The following is a 13,719-nucleotide window of genomic DNA, read 5'->3' as shown; positions in this document are numbered from 1 at the left end:
CCAAAACCAACAAAGCATGTAACTGTCGAAAGAAACCTGATTGCCCCCTCAACGGGGGATGCTTACAAACATCAGTTGTCTACCAATCTAAGGTAATACGCAAGGACATTAACACATCCGACACATATGTAGGATTAACCGAGGGTGAATTCAAAACCAGATGGAACAACCACAAGGCTTCTTTCAGGAACAAAAACCTGCGAAATACCACAGAACTCAGCAAACACATTTGGGACCTCAAAGACAATAATGTTGAATATTCAATAACATGGCAAATTCTTGCATCCAGCACACCTTACAATAGTGGTAATAAAAGATGCAACCTATGCTTGAAAGAGAAACTGTTTATTATCTACCGTCCAGACCTGTCATCCCTCAACAAGCGCAGCGAAATTGTAACAACATGCCGCCATAGACGGAAACACCTCCTAGGTAACACATGAACCAATCACCACGCCCCTAGGCCAGCCTGTACCCACCCACTCTGTGCCCTATATAAACCATGGTATGCGAATGCTCCCATTAAAATCTCCTGACGATTGAGGGTACCCCCCCTCATGAAACAGGCTTGTAGAGATGAAATAGTCTTGTGATTTTTTTTCCCCCACACATACATATACATATATATATATATATATATATATATATATATATATATATATATATATACACATATAAACACACATGTATATATACATATATACACATGTATATACACACATATCAAAGACTATAAAAATGGGACCCATTACCTCCCTGCTTGACACTCAGCATCAAGGGTTGGAATTGGGGGTTAAATCACCAAAAATGATTCCCGGGCGCGGCCACCGCTGCTGCCCACTGCTCCCCTCACCTCCCAGGGGGTGATCAAGGGTGATGGGTCAAATGCAGAGAATAATTTCGCCACACCTAGTGTGTGTGTGACAATCATTGGTACTTTAACTTAACTTTAATATATATACACATATATATATATACACCCATATAGATCATACTTGCCAACCTTGAGACCTCCGATTTCGGGAGGTGGGGGGTGGGGGCGTGGTCGGGGGTGGGGCGGGGGGCGTGGTTGGGGGCATGGTTAAGATAGATATATATAAGAAATACTTGACTTTCAGTGAATTCTAGCCATATATATATATATATATATATATATATATATATATATATATATATATATATATATATATATATATATATATATATATATATATATATATATAAAATAAATACTTGAATTTCAGTGTTCATTTACAAACTACAACTCACAAACACTTTAGAGTTAGGCTCCACCATCAGAATGTGTACTTAAACTTATAAAGATCACATGGATATTATTCAGTGAGTTGATTCACCAAAACTAAGCTGTTATACAGGAGGAAAAAGCACACAGGATGTTTCAATTGTTCACAGACTGGTCGCGCTCATCAGAATGACAAGACACTTCTGGTCTGCAGGTGATAGCATTCAATTGGGAAGAAACGCCCTACTGCCCCCTACTGACCAATGTGAATACTGATAAATGTGTAATGACAGCTCCAAAAACGAATTCAAACCACAAAATAAAATAAAATAAATAAATCAACACAAAAATGTGACACATTATGGGTGGGTCACATATGCATGTACAGTAGATGGCAGTATTGTCCTGTTTAAAAGTGTCACAACATTGCTGTTTACGGCAGACGAACCTCTTTACGGTAGACGCTGTTGTTGTGTGTTGTCAACACGTCACTTAGGTCCGCATGGAGCTGGAGGGGGCGTGGCCTCCATCTCCGCCTGAATTTCGGGAGTTTTTCGGGAGAAAATTTGTCCCGGGAGGTTTTCGGGAGAGGCGCTGAATTTCGGGAGTCTCCCGGAAAATCCGGGAGAGTTGGCAAGTATGATATAGATATATACATATATAAATATATACAGTACATATATACACATATACATATATACATACATTATATACATATACATACACATATATACATACATATATGCATACATATATATACATATATGCATACATATATACATACATATACATATATACACACAAATATATAAATATATCCACATATACAAACATATATACACACATATATATACACGTATTTACATACATTTATATATACATATATACACATCTATATATGTGTATATATATATATATATATATATATATATATATATATATATATATATATATATATATATACACACATATATCGATATATATATACACAGTATATACATATATATCTATATATATGTGCTCCACCTCTTCAAAATGGCCGTGCCCTGTGTGTACTATACCGCGCAGAAAGTGATGTCATCAAAATGGCAGCACCCTAACCACAAAATGAATACATTTTTGAAGCTTTTGCACTCAGAGGCACATTTGGCGCCAAAGGTTCGTAAACCAAAAATGTCCCAAACCGAACGATTTGTAAGTCGAGGTTTCACTGTAAATTACCTGTAATGACAGACATGGAGAAGGGATAAAATGAAATACAATTGTTTTCTTCCTACTCCTTTTCGGACATGTTTAATTGTGCAAATGCTGATCTGATTTGAAACTTTTTGAAGCAAGGTGAAAATAAAGCAAACCACTACCATGACCATAAGTTCATTCAATATAAAGTTCACATTATTTAAATTTGTGCTACAGAATAGTTGACATTCAATTTCCAACTTCTTCTACGTCATTAGCAATAGAGAAGCTAGCATATCAGCTAGTCCTGTATGAAAATATGAATTTAATAACAACTTGAGGTAAATGTATGAAGAAAAACAGTAAAAAGTCCCTTTAGAAGTGAGGGTTCAAACTGTGAGACAGTTTTTAAACTGATTGGAAGCAATAAGCACGCCACAGCAGAACTCAGCGCCCTTGACCAATCAACCGTGTTAATGCGGCAAAATAAAAGCAAAACTAATGAACATTGAGTAAACATGCATGAATGTAAGAACCAGCACTAGGACAAGTCAAAGAGCAGGCGAGTATTTTTGTTTTGTTTTCAGCAGCTTCATGCACAACGCACATTCTGTGCGGGAGCACACATCATGTGAATTAGTCAAAACGCAGGCTGTCAAACGATCAACATTTTTAATCACATTTGGTCAAAAGTTGTATTTTTTCGTTTGGTTGTTTTTTAACCTCTTTATTGCCTTGATTTCACAGAACTATACAATATATTGTCTTTTAACATTGCCCCCCAATATATATACATACATACATACATGCATACATTTACACATATGTAAGTCTGATGGCTGTCGGTATAAACATACACTCACGCACGCACACATATACATATATATATATATATATATATATATATATATATATATATATATATATATATATATATATACACATACATATATATATATGTATATATATACATGTATATATACATATATATATACATATATATATGTAAATACATATATACATATATGTATATATACACACATATATATATATATATATACACACATATATATATATATACATATATATATATATATATATATATATATATATATATATATATATATATATATATATATATATATATATATATATATATATATATATATATATATATATATATATATATATATACACACATATATATATACATATATATATCAGTGTTTCCCACACATTCATTTATTTGTGGCGGCCCGCCACGAAAGAATTACGTCCGCCACAAATGGATTTTTCGGCTTTTGACTCGGTCGACTGCTCATAAAAGCAATGGGACTGTCTGTGAATGTTGCTTGTAGTTACACCTCAGGTGCAGTAGGTGGCGGTAGCCTACTATGCACTATGCAATAGCACTTAATTCACCTGGTGGGCCAGAAGAAGAAGAAGAAGAAGAAGAAGAAGAAGAAGAAGAAGAAGAAGAAGAGGGACGGACGGTTGTTGGACGGAATCAAAATACTCGCCGGCTACTTTTCATAATGATGGCGCTTCCTACGTTTCTACCTCAAACGTCCAAAAGCTGCTGAAAGCCTTGATCCAGGATGCCTTGGGGAAAAAAACTTAAATGATGCCTTTTGGCGACAGTTAGCAGCTTGGTGGCTCATAGCCGGCGAGCTAACGCTTGCTAGCGTGGTAGCATTGCTTCATTTTTACAGGTGTTATAGGTAGATAGTAGTGATGGGTCCGGCAACACCGATGCATCGGCGCATGCGTCGAGCTCATAGAGCGAAACCCTGTGTCGGTGCGCGTACCGCTTTTAGAAAGTCACGTGACCGATCATGAGCTGTTTTGGTCACGTGACCGATACGCGAACTGTGTCGCACTGACGCCTCCTCTGTGCCCTGTGAGCGGGTCTTTTCTACAGCCGGAGAAATAATAACTAAGAAGAGAAAGCGTCTAAAATTGAATACGTTGGAAAAACGGTTTTTTTTTTTTATAAAAATGTGTAAAAATAAATAAATAATAATTTCCAGGTCCACAAGCATCCTCATTCACAACACGTTCTCTTAGATTTCCATGTTATGATACATGTTCACATTATTTATTGACTGTATCTAAAAAAGACAAAAAATATATTTTTATTTAAATGAAGTTATGAAATAATCCTAAATGAAATACAATGACTTGGTTTATATTATTGTATATACTAGGTCAGTGGTTCTCAACCTTTTTTCAGCAATGTACCCCCTGTGATTTTTTTTTAATTCAAGTACCCCCTAATCAGAGCAAAGCATTTTTGGTTGAAAAAAAAAAAGATAAAGAAGTAAAATACAGCACTATGTCATCAGTTTCTGATTTATTAAATTGTATAACAGTGCAAAATATTGCTCATTTGTAGTGGTCTTTCTTGAACTATTTGGAAAAAAAAGATATAAAAATAACTAAAAACTTGTTGAAAAATAAACAAGTGATTCAATTATAAATAAAGATTTCTACACCTAGAAGTAATAATCAACTTAAAGTGCCCTCTTTGGGGATTGTATTAGAGATCCATCTGGATTCATGAACTTAATTCTAAACATTTCTTCACAAAAAAAATAAATCTTTAACATCAATATTTATGGAACATGTCCACAAAAAAATCTAGCTGTCAACACTGAATATTGCATAGTTACATTTCTTTTCACAGTTCTTTTTGACAGACATTTTAGTGACAAACCTGAGCTTGTGCTTCACTGAGTTTATGAACTTACATTCATATTTTGTTGAAGTATTATTCAATAAATATATAAAGGATTTTTGAATTGTTGCTATTTTTAGAATATTTTTAAAAAATCTCACGTACCCCTTGGCATACCTTCAAGTACCCCCAGGGGTTCGCGTACCCCCATTTGAGAACCACTGTACTAGGTCATAAAATCAGTGTCAGTTGAGTCGGTCCATAGGTTGCCTGTAGGGATTTTTAATGTCCAGCAGATGTCATTATTTAGTGACACAGTATCGACACAGTATCAATACAGTTTTGCAATGTGTCAAAACGCTTCATGACGCCTCATCAACCCATCACTAGTAGATAGGTTATAGCTGCATCGCTCGCGGCTCGTCATATATTTAACGTTAATCCGTGATTTCACCGAGCGTTTCACTGACGGTGAGCAGCCTGACGCTGCTTCATTAACACCGCCGCTGTTTGACTCGTGGCCCGGGGCAGACGCTCGTAGTAACAGTCACGTGTTACAATACCGACGAGCTAACGTGTCCAGGTTATAACCATGTTGTCAATAAACACACATGGACTGAAGCTAAATTGTCCACTGCAGCATGTGAATGCAATGAAAAGAATAAAATCTGAGCCAACCAGCTGTTAAAATGTTGTCCAGGTAAATGTTTTGGCCATTAAAGACCATTCATTTCAAGATTTCAACTGTGATTGGGCTTTAAACAGGTGGCTGACCTGTTCAGATGAGTGTAACTGCTACTGGTCAAATAATGTGAAATAGCATTTAATTTTACATGTATGCAATGCCATTTAAATGCAATTATAGATAATAATAATAATAATAATAATAATAATAATAAATACTGTGTAGTGTTGTAAATAGTTAACGGGAAGGATTCTATTAAGATATAAGCCATGAGCACTACACAGCCAGAAAAAAACCTAGGCAGGACAAGTACAAATATTGGGGCAAGTAGATTTGAGAAGTCAGGCAAGTAGAAAAAAACTTAACGTTGAACCCTGCATGTGTTGAGCTGCTGCCGCTTAAGGTTAGACGGCACTGTACATAGAGTGCTTCTGCTCGTTAGTAATACATTCTAATGTTGGATGTTCACTCCTTCACACAGATGAGTATAGAAAAATATTTTCAACGGCCGAAAAGGGCTGGACTTGGAAAGGAGGTAGGCCTACAGTTCGGACCACAGGTGCGACCTGTTCAGCAGCAGCAGCAGGAGGAGGAGGAGGAGGAGGAGGTTGACTGACTGTGGCAGGACACCTCTGCCTCTGTTTCACTTCATGTTGCTGGTAAATAATATGGTTGTAGTAGTAGGCTAAAGTTAAATTATTTAGTATTCACTAATTAAAGGGGCAGAGCTTTAAGAGACATTTTAGCTTTTAATAAGCGGTAGAAAATGGATGGATGGATGGAAGATATATTTTTTGTAAGAACCACAATTAATAAATATATTTCAGTGAATCACTAATTGTTCAAATCTGTATATAAATATGTACATAAAATGTTGTAATTATATTCCAACTCCGCGTTCTTCTTGGTCATCGCCACTGTCATTAGAGCTGTAAAACGATTAAAATACTTAATCTCGATTGATCGCTTTTGGTTTATAGTTAACTCAAAATTAATTCCGATATTCCCAGAAAGATATAATTTTTTGTCATTAATAAGTGTACCTTGACAGTATGGCAGTTTTTATTTCTTTATTTTAAAAGGACCTAGTCAGACTAATGTGGTCTGTAAATGATGCAAGGCTGTTAGAATTGTGCCGTTTGTTATCATAAGATTGGTAATAAAAGTTAAAAATAGCGTCAGACTTTGTGGGATTTCTTCTGGCGGCTACAATACATTATATTACTTAAATTTCTTTTCAGGTTATTTTCAAGGTGTGCCGGTAATGAAAATGCCGTGGCGGCGCACCACATTCAATTAAGGGGACACCCTGAATATATTGTATCTTAATAATAATGAATTAATAAAATTTTTGAATATGGCGATGGGATGAAAATGGCCCCTGGACAACACTTTAAATACCAATAGTCTCTACTATCGTATTTTCAGGACCCACAACGTATTTGCAGTGAGAAAAAACATCCGAGACAAGTTCGGCTTTTTGTTCTTTGAGTCTGAATCTGATCTGAAATGGCCACGCTGCAGTCAGTGGTCGAAATGTTATAAGCTATCTTTGTTGCAAGATCGAGGTTTGCGTCTCACAGCGCAACAAGAGCAGCCTGATTCGAGATTGTTTAGGAGAAATCAAACATCACTCACTGTTCTTTCAGGTGGAAAACATCTACGTTGTCGGGAGAAACGTGACCAGAGACAGGATGGCGAAAGGTGGTGGTCCTCTGGTTGTGACTGAGGTGGGAGAGACAGGAGAAGGGGTTAGTGAAGCTCGCAAACAGCACAAACATCACTACAACTGGGCCCCCTCCGCCCTCTCGCCCCACCCAACCTAGCTAGTGTGGAGTCAGCAAGAATGAGTGGACGGAACATGCCGGGGCCTCCGTGGCTCATAGAATCACTGAGTGGTGAGTGCATAATGGCAAAGAAACATGGCGGACAAGTTTAAAAACGAGAGAGGGAGAAGAGGAAGCCAGTAAACATACAGCAGGAAATGACGATCACAATAATATCTCCTTTTTAATGGTGAATTGCAACTACTCAAGGTATTTTTTGGTATTTCTCAGTTTGAAAGCACTGAAAAGACAAAGTGAAAGTACAGAAATGCTCCAATTGAGACTATAAATTAATTAATAGGTCTTTATTGGAACTTCCTGAAGGGCATCGGTTGAAGAACCAACGCTGGTAAACAACAATAGAGCACATCAAAGTAAATGAGAGACATTACACCATACTTGCCAACCTTGAGACCTCCGATTTCGGGAGGTGGGGGGCGTGGTCGGGGGTGTGGCGGGGGCGTGGTTAGGGGCGTGGTTAAGAGGCGAGGAGTATATTTACAGCTAGAATTCACCAAGTCAAGTATTTCATATATATATATATATATATATATAAGAAATACTTAACTTTCAGTGAATTCTAGCTATATATATAATTATTTTATTTTATATATATATATATACATAAATAAAATAAATACTTGAATTTCAGTGTTCATTTATTTACACATATACACACACATAATACTCATCTACTCATTGTTGAGTTAAGGGTTGAATTGTCCATCCTTGTTCTATTCTCTGTCACTATTTTTCTAACCATGCTGAACACCCTTTCGCAGGTACCCAGAAAGGTTTCGAGTACCACCAAAAAAACTGAATCTCTGAAGACAGTATAAAAATCTGTGTTAAAAATGTACAAATACTGTTTGCATAATAAGCATGTTATTGTTTACAAATGAGGGTTAAGAGTTCAGTACTAAAAAAAAAAAAAAGAATGTGGCTTAAGTACAGTTTTTTAATTGAGCTGCTGCATTTTTTGGTTGGGTTGTTTATTTATTTTGAGGAACGTCTCCCTTTCTAAAAGGGGAGGAATGTTATAGAGTGATCTATGTTTGTCTGTTGCCATCTCCTGGTGAATGTTGGCTATAGCGTACTGGGTTACTTTTTCGTTGCCCAACGATTTACGTGGTGTTGCGCACCTGACGTCAAGTGTGTGAGTCTGTTCTGAAGTCTACAGTAAAGAGACGTACTTCATCACCTCGCCTGGTTATTTCCTCCAACTCAATATATTACAACAACATTGCTGTTTACGGCAGACAAACTGCTTTACGGTAGAATAAAACATGACTGCTGTTGTTGTGTGTTGTTACCACGCTGGGAGGACGTTAATGAAACTGGCTAACAATAAACCCACATAAGAAACCAGGAACTCGCCCTCGATCATTCTACAGTTATAACGTGTGTTGTGGGAAAGCGGACGTGAATACAGGCTGTTGACACGTCACTCAGGTCCGCATGGAGCTGGAGGGGGCGTGGCTTCCAGCTCCGCCTCAATTTCGGGAGATTTTCGGGAGAAAATTTGTCCCGGGAAGTTTTCGGGAGAGGCGCTGAATTTCGGGAGTCTCCCGGAAAATCCGGGAGGGTTAGCAAGTATGCGTTACACAAATATGCCTCTTGCGACCTACAAGATCCCACCTCGAAGCCTTTTTGTCGAAAGTAACGCACGAAAGATGGCGGACGTTCAGTCAACCCAAGTCTTTCAGGCTAAATCCACACTGGAGGTCGATTCCCATGTTTGTGCCCATATTTGACTTGATCCCTTTTTTTGAATTTTTTCAAATCTAACCCAGACCTCTTTCGTAAGTGGCTATGAATCTGATATGTGGGAGGAGGTAAACACACTTGGAGATTTATACCACAGTGGGGAAACCATGTGGTTGCAGTGCAGACTCAAAAAGTCCACATAAAACACATGAAAACAAGTGGGAAACATTAAAGAACACAAAAGACATAAAATATATGAAAATAGTACCAAACTAGGGCTGCAACAACTAATCGATTAAAATCGATTATAAAAATAGTTGGCGATTAATTTAGTCATCGATTCGTTGGATCTATGCTATGCGCATGCGCAGAGGCTACTTTTTATTTATTTTTATAAACCTTTATTTATAAACTGCAACATTTACAAACAGCTGAGAAACAATAATCAAAATAAGTATGGTGCCAGTATGCTGTTTTTTTTTTTCTTCAATAAAATACTGGAAAGGATAGAAATGTAGTTTGTCTCTTTTATCCGATTATTAATCGATTAATCGAAGTAATAATCGACAGATTAATCGATTATCAAATGAGTTGTTAGTTACAGCCCTATACCGAAGTGATGCAACCAGCTGCCACTTCAGCGGCGCTATTTCTACATACAGCGACAAAAGTAAAACGCAACGAAAAACCCAAAATGAGCAATAATTAATATATATTGCGCACATTCGATTGCACCATGCGTAAACGAACAACAGGACAAAAACACCATCTGGGTACTGTTCATATTTGAACCAATACGGTACCAACTCCCGGTACCTGGGAATCGATACTAATACCGATTTCGGTACTTTCAATAAATAGTAATTGTGTTTTAATGAATTTTTGACATTTACAGTCCATGAATACAAATATACACATGTCAATTGTTATTTGTTCCCCCAAACAAGTAACCCACAAAAAGTATACATAAAATAAATATGTATTTTTTTTTTTAGTAAAATCTACACCAAAAAAATAAAAAATAAAAAAATATATATATATAATTTTTTTTTTTTTATAGGAAACTCAAATTTTCTTATTGCTAAATTTAAAAATTAGCTGATTGTGAAATATGCTGTCTAGTTGTTATATCTTGTTTCATTATCACATTTCTAAGTCTAAGCAATAATGTACAGTTTTTGGTGTAGTTTTGGTTTTTGTTGCGCCCTAGAAAAGTGTTAATACTTTAAGTATCGTACTTATTAGGCACCAGCTGATAGATTGTAATGGGCATCTTAGTTGTAGTTTTCGTTAACAGATTTGGAGGTGTTGAAATGGCCATGTGAAATCGCTAATGCTAAATCAGTAGCAACTCAATAGCAAAGCCAGTGTATATTAGCATCAAGCTAGTGCATTTTTGGAGCGTTTGTGGGGAATGAAAATTGCAACAATACAGAGAGGTAATTTAGTCTAAGTTAATATTGCTGATCAAATTGAATGTATTATTATTATTACATAATTTATTCACTTTTATTTTCCAGTATGAAATGGTTCAAGTCAGTCAAAAAAAGCTAATAGTTTACATAAGGATTACATTTTTTTTTTCTTAATTTCAGGCAAATTGACGCACTTGAAATCTTTGCTGTTACAGACTAAAAACAATGTTCATAAAGTTATTTATTTTTGTTTTCTTTATTGATAACAAGGATACAATGTTATGCAGAGGTGTTCTTGAAACAATAACAACTTATGACAAATGTTTGGGGGGGCATGACAGAAAATAATTGAAAAACACTGTTAGGGGGAGGTACATATACTGTTACTCTTATCAATTAATATTGTTGGATTTGTTATGAGCCAGTTTTTAGAGTGTATGACAGGGCTCTCCAAAAGTGCGTCCCGCCAGCCTCTTTAATTTCGCCCACGAGACGTCATGAGTTCAACAAATATTGCAACGTGGTGTGCTTTCAAATTAATCTAAAATAACAGGCAGTCTCTGAATGCTACATATTTGGTGACATCTTGTAGACAACGTGAGTAAATCAGATCAATTAACCTTTAAAGCACAGCATTTACTTAAATAACACAACCCAAACAACCTTCCTAAGTCATGGTGCAAAAAACAAAAATGCAACTAATATAAATGTCAACACACATGGTAACACATAACACAACCTGCTCACGGAACATTATGGATAGTATGAAAAACTTCCAAACACCAAAAAAAAATAATTCAAAAGTACACCCACTTAAATACATTAGAGTGTATGATGGGAAAAATGTAAAACACTCTCTCCACATTTATCCATGTTTGGCGCATTTTAGCTGCTTGATATTTCTGGTTGATTACAAAAGTTTGAAGAAAGTCGTCACGGAAGTAAACAAGGTAGGAGTTCAACTTTCACATACTCTTAATGTCCAATTATATTAATCATACATCCATCATATTAATATAATATGTACATGTAATTTATGTGGCGATCCAAATGTTGGCCATATGACAACATGAAGTGGTTACAATCCACCCTTAAAAGGAGAGAAGAGGAGGGAAAAGTTGTCATTTTCAATAAGTGCGCAAAGACAGTGATGTCACAATTCTGTCCGCAAGTATTCAGCGTACAGAATATTTATTGAAGTATTCCATTTTAGATCCATTGTACCAGGAACTTTATGGACAACCTTCCAAGCTTGACCTTCGCGACAAATACCGAGTTCAGGAGGTCAAGGCTCGGTCTTACGTGGACACTTTGGTCACACAAACACACATGCTCAACACATGATCCTCCCCTGACATGCTGCACCTGCCGCGTCACAGACTGTTTGTCCTCGTCGCCATGGCGACGGGGACAAAACACGCCGATGGCTTCTAATTGGTTTGATGGAAATTCTTCTTTATCTAGGAACGGGGCTTTGGGTTTTAGCACAAGTGTGAAGTCACAAATCAGAAACTTGGTGAGGAAGTCCTGGTCCTGGTGGAATAATCAGCAAATCCAATGCTTTTTAATGCAACTTAAAACAAAAGTAATGCTCATGTCCGCTGCAAATCATTGTAATGCGTAGTCAAAAGCATACAATTGTCCGTACAGACAACATTAAACAATAATAATGTTCCATCCATCCATCTTCTTCCGCTTTATCCGAGGTCGGGTCGCGGGGGCAGCAGCCTGAGCCTGATAATGTTGAATATTTAAAAGGTTTACATTAACTGGCCAAATTAAGCACTAATGTAATCATAATATTTATGCAAGTAAGTCTTTCAAATGCAATAAACATATTTTTAATTACTGTAGTATTGTGTAATTGGAAGGACAAACATCAAAATAAAATGGACTCATCCTCACCGTTTCCATTCTTTCTAACTGAGCTACTGTTTGGAACAATTTCCCTTGTGGATCAATAAAGTTTGTCAAAGTCTAACATTTGTCAGCAAAAATTGCACTTCAATAAATATTGAACATTTTGAAGTGCAGTGTTTTGTTTTTTTTCGGGCATTTTTTGTTGTTGTCATTTTTGTTGCCGATTGCAATTGTATGAATTTTTTAAACGCTTTTGCACCTCATGTTTAGTGCTTTTTAATGCCATTTAAGGCCTTCGTTTTTACAAAATCCGTTTAAAGACTTTTAATGCTTTTTATTGACCCGCGGAAACCCCGATAGTTAATAATTAATAAAAATGAGTTGATGTTTATTTGTGACATGGTTGGTACCCCAACAAAAAGCAACATGGTGCCAATTAGGAGTGGGTACATCGGTACTGGGGCGGCATAGCTCGGTTGGTAGAGTGGCCGTGCCAGCAACTTGAGGGTTACAGGTTCGATTCCCGCTTCCGCCATCCTAGTCACTGCCGTTGTGTCCTTGGGCAAGACACTTTACCCACCTGCTGCCAGGGCCACCCACACTGGTTTAAATGTAACTTAGGTATTGGATGTCACTATGTAAAGTGCTTTGAGTCACTAGAGAAAAGCGCTATATAAATATAATTCACTTCACTTCACTACTCAACGCTACAAATGATTGTTACTTTTGTGTGTGTTAATAAATATTAATTGTTTTTGACTATAAAATACATTTTATAAATTGTTATATCTTGTTTCATTATTACATTTCTGAGTCTTAGTTACAGTTGCAAGTCCAAGACGTTAGATATTAGTAGTGTAGAGTTTGTGTGTGCTGTCTAGCCTTTCGTTGCGCCCTAAAAAGTGTTAATACTGTAAGTATTGTGCTTATTACACCTCAGCTGTTTGATTGTAACGTGCATCTTAGTTGTAGTATTCGTTAACCCGTTTATCGCTAATAGAGATGTCCGATAATATCGGACTGACGATATTATCGGCCGATAAATGCTTTAAAATGTAGTATCGGAAATTATCGGTTTCAAAAAGTACAATTTATGACTAAAACGCTGCTGTGTACACGGACATAAA

At 36.6% G+C, this 13,719-nt stretch overlaps 1 protein-coding gene across 9 annotated transcripts in view; it reads right to left on the bottom strand.

Moving 5' to 3' along the window:
- Positions 1-13,719, bottom strand: part of plekha7a (pleckstrin homology domain containing, family A member 7a) — a 321,572-nt gene that overhangs the window by 151,533 nt on the left and 156,320 nt on the right. For all 9 annotated transcript variants that reach the window (XM_061924802.1, XM_061924808.1, XM_061924804.1 and 6 more), the window contains one exon: positions 7,423-7,509. In XM_061924802.1, coding sequence (XP_061780786.1) covers positions 7,423-7,509 — 87 coding nt within the window. The remainder of the gene's footprint in view (positions 1-7,422; positions 7,510-13,719) is intronic.

The sequence above is a fragment of the Nerophis lumbriciformis genome, linkage group LG29 (genome assembly GCF_033978685.3).
Source record: "Nerophis lumbriciformis linkage group LG29, RoL_Nlum_v2.1, whole genome shotgun sequence".
In the NCBI taxonomy this organism is placed as follows: domain Eukaryota; kingdom Metazoa; phylum Chordata; class Actinopteri; order Syngnathiformes; family Syngnathidae; genus Nerophis; species Nerophis lumbriciformis.
Note: the sequence above shows the minus strand (reverse complement) of the source record. Positions and strands in the feature narration are given on the sequence as shown.